Raw genomic sequence first — 17,139 nt, 5'->3', positions numbered from 1 at the left:
AACTGATATGAATACAATAAGTGCAACAAACTAATACGAATACAATAAGTGCAACAAACTGATACGAATACAATAAGTGCAACAAACTAATACGAATACAATAAGTGCAACAAACTAATACGAATACAATAAGTGCAACAAACTAATATGAATACAATAAGTGCAACAAACTGATACGAATACAATAAGTGCAACAAACTAATACGAATACAATAAGTGCAACAACCTTATATGAATACAATAAGTACAACAAACTAGTATGAATACAATAAGTGCAACAAACTAATACGAATACAATAAGTGCAACAAACTGATACGAATACAATAAGTGCAACAAACTAACATGAATACAATAAGTGCAACAAACTGATACAAATACAATAAGTGTAACAAACTAGTATGAATACAATAAGTGCAACAAACTGATACGAATACAATAAGTGCAACAAACTAATACAAATACAATAAGTGCAACAAACTGATATGAATACAATAAGTGCAACAAACTAATACGAATACAATAAGTGCAACAAACTGATACGAATACAATAAGTGCAACAAACGAATACGAATACAATAAGTGCAACAAACTAATACGAATACAATAAGTGCAACAAACTAATATGAATACAATAAGTGCAACAAACTGATACGAATACAATAAGTGCAACAAACTAATACGAATACAATAAGTGCAACAACCTTATATGAATACAATAAGTACAACAAACTAGTATGAATACAATAAGTGCAACAAACTAATACGAATACAATAAGTGCAACAAACTGATACGAATACAATAAGTGCAACAAACTAATATGAATAAAATAAGTGCAACAAACTAATATGAATACAATAAGTGCAACAAACTGATATGAATACAATATGTGGAACAAACTAATATTAATACAATAAGTGCAACAAACTAATACGAATACAATAAGTGCAACAAACTGATACGAATACAATAAGTGCAACAAACTGATACGAATACAATAAGTGCAACAAACTAGTATTAACACAATAAGTGCAACAAACTGATATGAATACAATAAGTGCAACAAACTAATATTAATACAATAAATGCAACAAACTGATACAAATACAATAAGTGCAACAAACTAGTATGAATACAATAAGTGCAACAAACTAGTATGAATACAATAAGTGCAACAAACTGATATGAATACAATAAGTGCAACAAACTGATACGAATACAATAAGTGCAACAAACTGATATGAATACAATAAGTACAACAAACTAATATGAATAAGTAATAAGTGCGACAAACTAATACGAATACAATAAGTGCGACAAACTAATACGAATACAATAAGTGCAACAAACTGATATGAATACAATAAGTACAACAAACTAATATGAATAAGTAATAAGTGCGACAAACTAATACGAATACAATAAGTACAACAAACTAATATGAATACAATAAGTGCAACAAACTAGTATGAATACAATAAGTGCAACAAACTGATACGAATACAATAAGTGCAACAAACTGATACGAATACAATAAGTGCAACAAACTGATACGAATGCAATAAGTGCAACAAACTAATATGAATACAATAAGTGCAACAAACTGATACAAATACAATAAGTGCAACAAACTAGTATGAATACAATAAGTGCATCAAACTAGTATGAATACAATAAGTGCAACAAACTGATATGAATACAATAAGTGCGACAAACTAATATGAATACAATAAGTGCAACAAACTGATACGAATACAATAAGTGCAACAAACTGATACGAATACAATAAGTGCAACAAACTAATATGAATACAATAAGTGCAACAAACTAATATGAATACAATAAGTGCAACAAACTGATACAAATACAATAAGTGCAACAAACTAGTATGAATACAATAAGTGCAACAAACTGATACAAATACAATAAGTGCAACAAACTAGTACGAATACAATAAGTGCAACAAACTGATACGAATACAATAAGTGCAACAAACTGATATGAATACAATAAGTGCAACAAACTAATACGAATACAATTAGTGCAACAAACTGATATGAATACAATAAGTGCAACAAACTAATAAGAATACAATAAGTGCAACAAACTAATACGAATACAATAAGTGCAACAAACTGATATGAATACAATAAGTGCAACAAACTGATATGAATACAATAAGTGCAACAAACTAATATGAATACAATAAGTACAACAAACTAGTATGAATACAATAAGTGCAACAAACTAATACGAATACAATAAGTGCAACAAACTGATACGAATACAATAAGTGCAACAAACTAACATGAATACAATAAGTGCAACAAACTGATACAAATACAATAAGTGTAACAAACTAGTATGAATACAATAAGTGCAACAAACTGATACGAATACAATAAGTGCAACAAACTAATACAAATACAATAAGTGTAACAAACTGATATGAATACAATAAGTGCAACAAACTAATACGAATACAATAAGTGCAACAAACTGATACGAATACAATAAGTGCAACAAACTAATACGAATACAATAAGTGCAACAAACTAATATGAATACAATAAGTGCAACAAACTGATACGAATACAATAAGTGCAACAAACTAATACGAATACAATACGTGCAACAACCTTATATGAATACAATAAGTACAACAAACTAGTATGAATACAATAAGTGCAACAAACTAATACGAATACAATAAGTGCAACAAACTGATACGAATACAATAAGTGCAACAAACTAATATGAATAAAATAAGTGCAACAAACTAATATGAATACAATAAGTGCAACAAACTGATATGAATACAATATGTGCAACAAACTAATATTAATACAATAAGTGCAACAAACTAATATCAATACAATAAGTGCAACAAACTGATACGAATACAATAAGTGCAACAAACTGATACGAATACAATAAGTGCAACAAACTAGTATGAACACAATAAGTGCAACAAACTGATATGAATACAATAAGTGCAACAAACTAATATGAATACAATCAGTGCAACAAACTGATACAAATACAATAAGTGCAACAAACTAGTATGAATACAATAAGTGCAACAAACTAATATGAATAAAATCAGTGCAACAAACTAATATGAATACAATAAGTGCAACAAACTGATATGAATACAATAAGTGCAACAAACTAATACGAATACAATAAGTGCAACAAACTGATATGAATACAATAAGTGCAACAAACTGATATGAATACAATAAGTGCAACAAACTAATATGAATACAATAAGTACAACAAACTAGTATGAATACAATAAGTGCAACAAACTAATACGAATACAATAAGTGCAACAAACTGATACGAATACAATAAGTGCAACAAACTAACATGAATACAATAAGTGCAACAAACTGATACAAATACAATAAGTGTAACAAACTAGTATGAATACAATAAGTGCAACAAACTGATACGAATACAATAAGTGCAACAAACTAATACAAATACAATAAGTGTAACAAACTGATATGAATACAATAAGTGCAACAAACTAATACGAATACAATAAGTGCAACAAACTGATACGAATACAATAAGTGCAACAAACTAATACGAATACAATAAGTGCAACAAACTAATATGAATACAATAAGTGCAACAAACTGATACGAATACAATAAGTGCAACAAACTAATACGAATACAATAAGTGCAACAACCTTATATGAATACAATAAGTACAACAAACTAGTATGAATACAATAAGTGCAACAAACTAATACGAATACAATAAGTGCAACAAACTGATACGAATACAATAAGTGCAACAAACTAATATGAATAAAATAAGTGCAACAAACTAATATGAATACAATAAGTGCAACAAACTGATATGAATACAATATGTGCAACAAACTAATATTAATACAATAAGTGCAACAAACTAATATGAATACAATAAGTGCAACAAACTGATACGAATACAATAAGTGCAACAAACTGATACGAATACAATAAGTGCAACAAACTAGTATGAACACAATAAGTGCAACAAACTGATATGAATACAATAAGTGCAACAAACTGATATGAATACAATATGTGCAACAAACTAATATTAATACAATAAGTGCAACAAACTAATATGAATACAATAAGTGCAACAAACTGATACGAATACAATAAGTGCAACAAACTGATACGAATACAATAAGTGCAACAAACTAGTATGAACACAATAAGTGCAACAAACTGATATGAATACAATAAGTGCAACAAACTAATATGAATACAATCAGTGCAACAAACTGATACAAATACAATAAGTGCAACAAACTAGTATGAATACAATAAGTGCAACAAACTAATATGAATAAAATCAGTGCAACAAACTAATATGAATACAATAAGTGCAACAAACTGATATGAATACAATAAGTGCAACAAACTAATATGAATACAATCAGTGCAACAAACTGATACAAATACAATAAGTGCAACAAACTGATACGAATACAATAAGTGCAACAAACTAGTATGAACACAATAAGTGCAACAAACTGATATGAATACAATAAGTGCAACAAACTGATATGAATACAATATGTGCAACAAACTAATATTAATACAATAAGTGCAACAAACTAATACGAATACAATAAGTGCAACAAACTGATACGAATACAATAAGTGCAACAAACTGATACGAATACAATAAGTGCAACAAACTAGTATGAACACAATAAGTGCAACAAACTGATATGAATACAATAATGCAACAAACTAATATTAATACAATAAATGCAACAAACTGATACAAATACAATAAGTGCAACAAACTAGTATGAATACAATAAGTGCAACAAACTAGTATGAATACAATAAGTGCAACAAACTGATATGAATACAACAAGTGCGACAAACTAATATGAATACAATAAGTGCAACAAACTGATACGAATACAATAAGTGCAACAAACTAATATGAATACAATAAGTGCAACAAACTGATACGAATACAATAAGTGCAACAAACTGATATGAATACAATAAGTACAACAAACTAATATGAATAAGTAATAAGTGCGACAAACTAATACGAATACAATAAGTGCAACAAACTAATACGAATACAATAAGTGCAACAAACTGATATGAATACAATAAGTACAACAAACTAATATGAATAAGTAATAAGTGCGACAAACTAATACGAATACAATAAGTACAACAAACTAATATGAATACAATCAGTGCAACAAACTAATATGAATACAATAAGTGCAACAAACTAGTATGAATACAATAAGTGCAACAAACTGATACGAATACAATAAGTGCAACAAACTGATACGAATACAATAAGTGCAACAAACTGATACGAATGCAATAAGTGCAACAAACTAATATGAATACAATAAGTGCAACAAACTAATACGAATACAATAAGTGCAACAACCTTATATGAATACAATAAGTGCAACAAACTGATACGAATACAATAAGTGCAACAAACTAGTATGAACACAATAAGTGCAACAAACTGATATGAATACAATAAGTGCAACAAACTAATATGAATACAATCAGTGCAACAAACTGATACAAATACAATAAGTGCAACAAACTAGTATGAATACAATAAGTGCAACAAACTAATATGAATAAAATCAGTGCAACAAACTAATATGAATACAATAAGTGCAACAAACTGATATGAATACAATAAATGCAACAAACTAATATGAATACAATCAGTGCAACAAACTGATACAAATACAATAAGTGCAACAAACTGATACGAATACAATAAGTGCAACAAACTAGTATGAACACAATAAGTGCAACAAACTGATATGAATACAATAAGTGCAACAAACTGATATGAATACAATATGTGCAACAAACTAATATTAATACAATAAGTGCAACAAACTAATACGAATACAATAAGTGCAACAAACTGATACGAATACAATAAGTGCAACAAACTGATACGAATACAATAAGTGCAACAAACTGATACGAATACAATAAGTGCAACAAACTAATATGAATACAATAAGTGCAACAAACTGATACGAATACAATAAGTGCAACAAACTGATATGAATACAATAAGTACAACAAACTAATATGCATACGTAATAAGTGCGACAAACTAATACGAATACAATAAGTGCGACAAACTAATACGAATACAATAAGTGCAACAAACTGATATGAATACAATAAGTACAACAAACTAATATGAATAAGTAATAAGTGCGACAAACTAATACGAATACAATAAGTACAACAAACTAATATGAATACAATCAGTGCAACAAACTAATATGAATACAATAAGTGCAACAAACTAGTATGAATACAATAAGTGCAACAAACTGATACGAATACAATAAGTGCAACAAACTGATACGAATACAATAAGTGCAACAAACTGATACGAATGCAATAAGTGCAACAAACTAATATGAATACAATAAGTGCAACAAACTGATACAAATACAATAAGTGCAACAAACTAGTATGAATACAATAAGTGCATCAAACTAGTATGAATACAATAAGTGCAACAAACTGATATGAATACAATAAGTGCGACAAACTAATATGAATACAATAAGTGCAACAAACTGATACAAATACAATAAGTGCAACAAACTGATACGAATACAATAAGTGCAACAAACTGATATGAATACAATAAGTGCAACAAACTAATACGAATACAATTAGTGCAACAAACTGATATGAATACAATAAGTGCAACAAACTAATAACAATACAATAAGTGCAACAAACTAATACGAATACAATAAGTGCAACAAACTGATATGAATACAATAAGTGCAACAAACTGATATGAAAACAATAAGTGCAACAAACTAATATGAATACAATAAGTACAACAAACTAGTATGAATACAATAAGTGCAACAAACTAATACGAATACAATAAGTGCAACAAACTGACACGAATACAATAAGTGCAACAAACTAACATGAATACAATAAGTGCAACAAACTGATACAAATACAATAAGTGTAACAAACTAGTATGAATACAATAAGTGCAACAAACTGATACGAATACAATAAGTGCAACAAACTAATACAAATACAATAAGTGCAACAAACTGATATGAATACAATAAGTGCAACAAACTAATACGAATACAATAAGTGCAACAAACTGATACGAATACAATAAGTGCAACAAACTAATACGAATACAATAAGTGCAACAAACTAATATGAATACAATAAGTGCAACAAACTGATACGAATACAATAAGTGCAACAAACTAATACGAATACAATAAGTGCAACAACCTTATATGAATACAATAAGTACAACAAACTAGTATGAATACAATAAGTACAACAAACTAATACGAATACAATAAGTGCAACAAACTGATACGAATACAATAAGTGCAACAAACTAATATGAATAAAATAAGCGCAACAAACTAATATGAATACAATAAGTGCAACAAACTGATATGAATACAATATGTGCAACAAACTAATATTAATACAATAAGTGCAACAAACTAATACGAATACAATAAGTGCAACAAACTGATACGAATACAATAAGTGCAACAAACTGATACGAATACAATAAGTGCAACAAACTAGTATGAACACAATAAGTGCAACAAACTGATATGAATACAATAAGTGCAACAAACTAATATGAATACAATCAGTGCAACAAACTGATACAAATACAATAAGTGCAACAAACTAGTATGAATACAATAAGTGCAACAAACTAATATGAATAAAATCAGTGCAACAAACTAATATGAATACAATAAGTGCAACAAACTGATATGAATACAATAAGTGCAACAAACTAATATGAATACAATCAGTGCAACAAACTGATACAAATACAATAAGTGCAACAAACTAGTATGAATACAATAAGTGCAACAAACTGATACGAATACAATAAGTGCAACAAACTAATACAAATACAATAAGTGCAACAAACTAATATGAATACAATCAGTGCAACAAACTAATACAAATACAATAAGTGCAACAAACTGATATGAATACAATAAGTGCAACAAACTAGTATGAATACAATAAGTGCAACAAACTAGTATGAATACAATAAGTGCAACAAACTAGTATGAATACAATAAGTGCTAAGTGGAAGGCTCGGGGTAGTACTCCTTGAAGAGGTGAGTTTTCAGCCTGATGAGAGATGGGCAGCGACTCTGACATCAGTTCATTCCACCAGAACAGACAAAAGCCGTGACTGGGTCGATCAACCCTCGACCACTTGATAATTGTATTTGTTTTGTTGGTAATTTTAATCAAAGTGACTTTTTGTCATATTTGACACTATATCCTGACTCAAGTACACGAGACAGATAATCTGGGATGAAATCCCTTTAATCCTCTGCATGGCATTTGCAAGGTTCCATTGGGCCCAAAGGACAACAACCATTCAGAGTTGAGGAGTCCCAAATGCAGCGTGAAGGTCCTGCATCCACATCAAGTGTGAAACTAGGCAGTGCTGATTAACCATGAATTCATATTCAAATGACAAAGTTTGCTCTGGTTGGTGGGCGGTGCTTGGTTTTGGCTCAACTGTTTTCAATGTGGCAGCCGGGTCACAAACTTTCTGATTTCATTGCGAAACAGTAAACGTAAATATGTTTCTTGGGAGAAATAGGCGAACGAACAGAATCTTGATTCATAGTTGATAAGCGCTGCCCAGTTTGACTGTTTAATGGGATAACACAAGCTTCATGATCAGTAATTGATCCTGAATTAGAGACTCATTGGCTCTGATTGGTAGTTTTTCTTTGGCCACGGTGGAATCTTCTCATTAGGGACCGTAAAAGGAGGCGGATGAACCTGTTGTTTTTCACAGATTATCTGTTTCATCTACTACTGTCAGGATATAGTGACAGTTTGGGCAAATATGATAAAAAGTCCAAATGCAGCTTTAATGTTGAAACTGTTCTTCGAAGTTGTTCTTACATGATCATCGTAGAGGATTTTAGAATGAGCTCTTTTCATGCAGATGGTTTGTTGGAAGAGGAGCTGGCAGCTGGTGAGACCTGCTGCTGGGGAAACATCACCCAGTGACATGCCAACAGCCGGAGATCATGTTCATCAATCCTGCATGAATCACAGTCAATGTTCTCTTTCAGGGTCTACAGCTCTTAAAATGACCTTTTTGAAGTAAATCTAACTATTTTACATTTACTGTCTCCCCTTAAAAGAAAACTATGAAATGACCCATTTGTATTATTAATGCTTCACAAATTGTACTTTTGAAGACACAAATGTCTGTGATTTATGATACCTACTTTCCTATTTCATGTCACTTGAAGTATTATCGCTGTAGTATTAGTTTTAGGTGGTACGGTGGACAGAAGCACTCCCTTGGAGACAGCAGCTGATCCCTCCCCTTCCCTGGGGCAAAAGTTAAAATGCAGAGTGAACTTGTTGAAGGGCGCTCCTACCATCCTCCCCAGTCATATCCTCCAACCTAAGACAGTCACTTGTTTCACTTTAACACAACAAAGGAATCTGAATATTCCAAAATGGCTACAGGGAGAATGATAAAGATCCAAAATTGTACCATAAATGAAGTCAGCTAAAAGAGAAGTGTTGAATTATTGCCCTGGGACAGAAGAACATGAAAGAGGAACTCAGACTGTATTCCTTGGAATAATACGGTAGATACCAAATGTAGAGTAAACAATGGTAGAAAACCAGGTGTCATTACAGTGGAGGTCAATACTCGGATGCATAACACGACACAACGTGGATCTTGTTTGAAAATGTAGACGTTAAGACATCATTGAGATGATGAGAGTTGCCCACAACAAGCTCAATGTGTCTCTGTATAGCTTAGTGGAAATACTCAAGAAGTGGCCTTTAGTTACCTCATCAGAGGAAATGAAGCCTTTGTGTCAGATTTCTTAATTATATTTGTTGTGATTTTGTAAGAAATCTCCCTGTTTTCTAATCTGTCATTTTGCCATATCGCCAGTATTGTTTTTGCTTTTGAGCGAGTCATTCTAATCTAAACGCTCAGAGCAAGTACGCAGGAAGTCATGTGATGCAGGATGAAGAGCGACAAAGTCCGCGGCGGCAGGGGGATGGAGACCCAGGACCTTCACCCAGCAGAACGCTGTTTGTGTCCTGTCTGAAACCAACTCAAAATTGACTTATTTACATAAATTTATTTCAACCTTTTCCTCAACCTAAAGTAGTTTTGCTTGAATTCATAACGATAACAATGTGTTCAAAACTGGGACGGTGCGTTCGTATGTGACGAGTTGAGGATCAGAGAGCAGTTAGAGAACGCTAGATTTCAAAATGACCCAACCAAAAATCCCAGCCCAGCGATGCCAACTCTGGGTAAGTCCCCCCCGGCCTTCCTGCCTCGCTCCAGTCATAATTAATACAGCCACTAAAGGTTGCATCTTAACAACAAATGTGAATAAGTCGTAATCACCTGCTTGCACAGACCACCTATACGGCCTGTTTCTTTGGGTGAGGGGTGTTTGATTTGTATTCATCGTTTCTGTTCGTCGCTAACTTAACCCATCCTCCATGTTTATCTGTTGTCTTCAGTGTAATATACCTTCTTCAATAACAGAAATACTGTTTTTGACTTGTGCATTTGTACAGTGTTGTGAGAATAACATGACAGTAAACTGAATGTAACATGAGTAACACTAGAGTGATTTCACGTCATTGGAGACTGGCCTTCATGTGTTCATGCTGGCCATCTGCTGTAGCTCGAGTGGTGAAAGGCCCAGAGGTCACCTGGACATTGTAGTATTCCAAATCACTCGACTCCCACACAATGCCAGCTGCTTTGACCTGACTGTCTTTCTCATCTCAGTCAACGTCCTCATGAATACATCATTCTTTTTTGTCTTCTTTTTATCTGCTGTTCTGCAGGCAAGCTGTGGAGGAGGCGGACAGTGATCCAGGCTCCCCAGGGTGATGGCAGGCCTTGTGCGTCCCAGATGGAGCAGTGGAAGCCCTGTCTGGTGAAGCCCTGTTACAGCTGGAGATACAGCTTCTGGTCCGAATGCAAGTCTGAGGTCAGTCCGGTCTATCAGAACACTCCATCTTTCTATGTATTGTCTGAGCCGCTTCACTTCAATATAGGGACAGTACAAGCATCACTATTCACAATTGTTAAAGAAATTTGTCAGGTCACCATACAATGATGATGTTGCTATCCGTAGAACCCTTACCACACTGTCAGGAATGATCAAATTAGCAGCGGAGCCATAATTGTCAAAGCATTTGATTTATTGTAACAGGACGATTTTGGACTGAATCACTTTATCTCCTTGATACGCTTTCTTTCTGGCTTTCTTTCCCCTCTCTCTCTCTCTCTTCTTTTACTTGTTCTCGTTCCTTCTTGTTCTTCTCTATTTCCTTCCTCACCTTCTACATTGTTTTCCCCATGGCCTGAAGCATCTTATTACAGGCTGTGGTCGTGTAAAGTGCTCAGAGTGAGCAGAGGACTAGAGAGGTGATGTACAAAGGCAAGTCCATTTACAATGGAAGTCCATGACTGTGACATGCTGCGGGACGCCTGATGAAATACATTTCAGATGTTCCTATTTTTACTTCACAGTCAACAGCAGCTCATCATCAGCCCATAGCTGCTGGTTCTTTTTTAACTAAAATCAATTACAAAGAGTTTAGGAAACAAACGTTCAATCTGTTGAAGGCCAGCTGGATCATTTGAGTGTAAACTAACTCTGCAGGATAGCAGTTGATGCGTGAGTTCATTATACCCCACATACAAAGGTGTACTTAACCTATGCATATATGTGTTTTATGTTTCATCAGGGGGCGAGGTGTGGAGAAGGACTGCGCTTCAGGAACGTGTCGTGCTTCGTGTCGGACGGCTCAGGTCAGCAGGAAAGCAGCCTGGTGGATGATGAGCTGTGTGGAGATCTGGAGCCCTCGGTGGATGGAGACGCCCACATCATCCTGCAGGAGCCCTGCACTGTACCCTGTCCGGGTAGGAACACAGTCCATGAATAGTGAATAAAACAAAGTTTACAGTACCATCCCTGCAGCAGTCCTTCCCCAGACAGCAAAGCTGGCCTTGCTTATTCTGAGGGATTATTCAAAATGATTACAACTTTGGTGTCATGTACGTTTGGGGAAAATGAAATAGAAATTGAACTGGAATGCGGCAACATTGCTAAAAAGTACTCCGCAGTAAGATGATCAGGGAGGTTGTAACAATTCCATTAAAGTTTATTGCAAACAAAAAATCCATATCCTCACAATGTTAACAGGAAGAGAAAGGCAGCATTGATTTGATTATGAACGGAAAGCCAAAAAAGGCAGAAAGGCCAGATTCTAAAACAATCAGGGGGTGACAAATTCAAGGTTGAGATGACAGAGTCATCCAGGCTCAGACAGTATGATGATGTATACGGGTAAGACAACATCAAAATAGAACCGCATTCAATATCAGCACCAACAATGCACAATAACAACAAAAGACCTGACGGCTGACGCACTTATTGTTGAGTGTGTTTGATTATAGGAGCTTTAAGAGCTCCAGAGTGTGCAACGCTGATGTTAACAGGTAGGGGGGGGGGCAATGTAGGAAGACCTCTCAGCTGCTACCTAGTTGCTGTAAAAAGAAAACTGTCTGTGGTTACAGCAGCTGCAGTGTGTGTGTAGCATTTATCCAAGTGTGTGTGTGTACATGTGGACACGTACACGTACACTCCAGCGTGGATTGCGTTTGTGTAATCACGCTAAGTGGCTCAGTGAAGACCTCACGGTCAGAGAGGACTCTCTGCTCTGGTTCCTGTGTCCTGTCTGACATCATTCACGTTGATGGAAAACTAGTTTAATACACAGAAAATGTGATTTTACACTTCGATTTTTTATCAAATGATTTTTCTTTTGGACTGCTGGATTCGTGATGAATTGAATGTGTAGGAATATGCTCCAATCTGCCTTGACATCACAAAGGGAACAGTGTCACCTATTCTACAGAGAACCTTCTCTTTGCTATGAACGGGCAGATATTAATGAGAAATGGATCATGCTTTTATTGACCTTTGTCCCACCACACAACCTTCCACTGCAAGTAAGTGAAGTTGATATTTGAATGGACACACCTGTACCTGAATGAAATGTGTCACATCTTCTATGATCTCTTTAAGATTGCAGGAGTTTTAAAGATACAAAATCATCCAGTTTTCCTGTTTTGCCTCAGCTCTCAAGCATCTCACGGTTCAGGGTAAAACACACTTCGTAATGACAACCAATCTTCTAGTGCTCACAGTACTTGTGTGGCTCAAGTGCTGATTGGAGGCTTTCCAGTTCAAATGTGGAAAATTGCCACAACTAGACGCATGTTATGTGAAGTGCCATTAAAATCAGACCTTGATTTGAAAGAGGCCTATTATAATCAACTTTTATTTCAGACTCGTCCATATAGTATCAAAAAACAAACAACAATATATAAAATACAATACAAGGACACCAAGACACAAGTGTAATCATTGCAGTTAAAAAAGAAAAGAAAAAGTCACTCGTTGTTGAACACATACAGACATTTGTTCCAATGTTTCCAGAAACAAGAAGTATATCTTGTGTCACTTTGTGTTGGATCAGTTAAGGCTTTTATAATTACATGTTCTGAGTCATTTAACCGACATTTAAATTTGTAAATAAAATTCCTCAACACAGCATGGAAGGTGGAACATTACGACTCACAAACATATGACTTGCACTTGGCCATCTTGGAAGCTTGAGCAAGATTCTAAAAGCATCATCAAATGGACCTGAGTCTTCTTCATGTTGTCTAACGGCCCTGTTTTATAAGCATATTCTATATTTTAGTAAACCTCCACGTTTCCTGATCGGCTCCTGTTTAGTTGTCAAAGCAAAAGCAGCACTTCCTCACTCTTTGGGCTGTAGTCTTGATGAATTAACTTCATACGTTTCCACAGTACAGCAACACACTGTCATGGTCACCATTCTGCTGCTCTCAGTTTTATATATATATATATTATTTATTCTTTATAACAGTGATAGCTTCCGTTTCGCTGTTAAGCTACGGTCAATGAAACTCAACGTTTCCCTCAAATGATTTATACATTAAAAGTCTAAAATCCCTTTCTGCTTTTATTATGAAACATCTGTAGGAAGTCTCCTGGTAGTAATGAATTTAGACAACTCAAAGTTCACTTATTACTCTTTATGCTTTCAACCACATCTCCGTCAGTGGATGCTCTTGGCTCAGTTATCATGGAAGTAGTTCTCTTGTCTCACGGTGACGATGTGATGCAGTTGAAAGCTCTGAAAGATCAGAATCATTTTCTTTTGCCGAACTGCTGAACTGCTGAATGTCAAGATTCTATTGTTTTGTATTTATTGAAAGTGGCTGAAGAGTGACTTAATGGTGAGCAAAGTATAAGCAATTGGAATTGATTGTAGAAATCAGTACAGGACAGTCCAGTTAATTCAATTTATGAAATTGTCAAGTGTAGAAAGAATGGTAGCGGGTGTTTGATGCTTAAAACATTCATTATGGCCCCACCAAATGTACCTGCTTTAGCCTTAGCAAAATCAGTAATGTTCCTCTAAATGCAGCGTGGGGATTTACAGTTCTGGTTTCACAACTCCCTGTGCGATCTGTAGGAGAGTGCTACCTGACGGACTGGACTGTTTGGAGCCGGTGCCAGCTAAGCTGCGTGAGCGGGGATGACCTGGGTTTCGGCTCGGTCCAGGTCCGATCTCGAGCCGTGGTGGCCCAGGATCCAGAGAACCTGCTGCAGTGTCCAGAACAGGAGCTGGAGGCTCGGCCGTGTACAGGTCAGTCCTGGTGGAACTCAAAATGACAATAAAGTGATTCACAGAAGCATATTCAGCCCTGTCGCATGGAGACGAGGCAGTTATTGAAATTGACGTGGTATGATAACAATATAATAAGCGAACAACTCCTCAAAAGGAAGGATGGGTGTGGTGGTCGATGGGTCAAACAAACACAGGACTTTCACCCAGGAGACCGCTGTTTGTGTCCCGTGTGAAGCTCTGACTTTAAGCTTGTTACGCAACGTTGTGATGCTTGTTATGTAACACCACAAAGGAAAGTCCGCTCAGGACAGTTGTTGTTTATCTTAGCTCGTTCTGTTGTTACATTACGTTGTTATGTTATTATTTCAGCACAAACATGATCTTTTTTCTAACTGTAACCAAGTAGTTTCATCTCAACCTAAATAATGGTGAAATGGATGATAAATGGACTTGAACTCTAGTATTCTGACCTCAAAGCGCTTTAACACTCCATGTCATCATTCATCCATTCACACCCATTCACACACTGATGGCAGGGCTGCCATGCAAGGTGCCTCCTGCCCATCAGGACTATCTTTTTCTGGCGACTGGGTTGGGCATATTATAGCATTATAGTTTGACTATAAGCTACATTGTTATTAAAGCTTTTAATAAAGTCATGATCATGCTCTTCTTGCAGAGGGTCAGTGTTTTGAATACAAGTGGAAGACTGGACCATGGAGGGGTTCATCTCGCCAAGTCTGGTGTCAGCGCTCAGATGGACTAAATGTCACAGGTAAGCACCTCTATGTGAAGTTGTTGATGCTATTGTGAACTGGAATTAGAACTTGGTTTGTGTAAAGTAAACCACGCTGGCTTTGAAATATTCTCAATTCATCCATCTCAACACAAGACGATCAGAAATGAGACAGTATTTTGCAACCAATGAAATGAGATGTCTACAGTCTGACGATTCAGATCCATCCATGTGGAATCAGACCCCTGACATTGTGAGTATTAAACAGCCTGTGTAGATCAGCCTGTGGCCTTGAATCCAGTCAAATAGCATGGATGTGACCATAATGGGAACCTTCTGTTGACGAGGCAAACCTGAAACCTTTTAATTTCAGCTGTGTGACATCTTCATTCACTATTAACCAGTAACATATACACAATATTTACACATCTGAGCAAGTGTCTCACAAGTTTTACCTGTATTATACCATCAAAATTATTAAAATAGACCTTGTAGTTTCAGATTTACAGTCTTTTAAGTATGGGTATGCAATTTTCGAGCAGAGGCCTAGAAATAGGGCTCGGGTTCTGTCGTCACCAATTAAGCTGCGCTTAACACAGCTCTGACACATGAGGTGTTGCAATGTGCGTGGCGAGGTGATAATGTAGATAGGGTTACTTAAAACCGTCTCCTCTGGAGCGTCACAATCCCAGACAGCTTCCTAAGCATTTCTTGACACTAAATCCCAGGAAACTGTAAGCAGATGAGGTTTTAATCCATAGCAGGGCCACCATCAACATTTAATCTCACTGTCCATCACCTGTCAGGGTTAAACTCAGCGCTGATAACATTGTTCCCAGTTCCTCAAAGCATCATTTCTCATCTGATATGGCATTCGATTTGAAGGGCTATCTGGAAAAACGTATTCCTCTCTTTAGGCCATCTGCTTTTATTTACAACTCATGCTTCATCCAGGCCTGGAGCCATGTCATATTTCTGGGCTCGCTGAGCATCCAACACTCCCTGAGCCCTGAGTTTAAGTGAACGAGGACCGTCAGCGCACCCACTGCTCCAGATGGTGTGCCTATGTGCGTCTACTATATTGGCACACTGCATATTTTTCCTTCTTGTAAATGTTTCCTTGCAAGCAGTGGTATTCCCCTCATGAATATTCATACTGAGCTCTCTTTGCGGGCATACCACCTAATAAATATTCAAGAAGCTCTGATAGATTACCATGTATTAGGAGGACGTGAGTGTCTGCTGGTTGGATCAGTGTCAGCACTGTCTGTCTCGGTCATCCAGCTTATTTTATCCGCAGTGGGAATACACACTCCTTACCCCATATGGTGTACAACCTCAACCTGAACATTGTGTTCTGAAAAGGGATGTGAAAGAGCCTTAAACTTGCATTCTTTCTACTGGTTATTAGGGGGCGACTCCTCTGGTTGTCTATGAGGAAATTACCTTCTTGTCACTCAGTAAACATGAGTTCATGCTTTGAATCTCAGTTTCAAGTCTTCTTCAATACAGCATGATGTTCCTTTAGTAAATGATGGTCCATTTAGAAGATTTAGAGATCGACAACAAAGCA

At 35.5% G+C, this 17,139-nt stretch overlaps 1 protein-coding gene across 1 annotated transcript in view; it reads left to right on the top strand.

Moving 5' to 3' along the window:
• thsd7aa (thrombospondin, type I, domain containing 7Aa) overlaps positions 1 to 17,139 on the top strand; it is a gene marked incomplete at both ends in the record, with an annotated part of 241,311 nt that overhangs the window by 210,924 nt on the left and 13,248 nt on the right. The window contains 4 exons of the mRNA XM_079288528.1: positions 10,940 to 11,085; positions 11,849 to 12,023; positions 14,675 to 14,848; positions 15,510 to 15,605. Of these exons, the coding sequence (XP_079144654.1) occupies positions 10,940 to 11,085; positions 11,849 to 12,023; positions 14,675 to 14,848; positions 15,510 to 15,605 (591 nt within the window). The remainder of the gene's footprint in view (positions 1 to 10,939; positions 11,086 to 11,848; positions 12,024 to 14,674; positions 14,849 to 15,509; positions 15,606 to 17,139) is intronic.

The sequence above is a fragment of the Melanostigma gelatinosum genome, assembly GCF_949748355.1.
Source record: "Melanostigma gelatinosum genome assembly, chromosome: 17".
NCBI lineage: Eukaryota > Metazoa > Chordata > Actinopteri > Perciformes > Zoarcidae > Melanostigma > Melanostigma gelatinosum.
The sequence above is the reverse complement of the archived record's forward strand: the minus strand, read 5'-3'. Positions and strand labels throughout refer to the sequence as shown.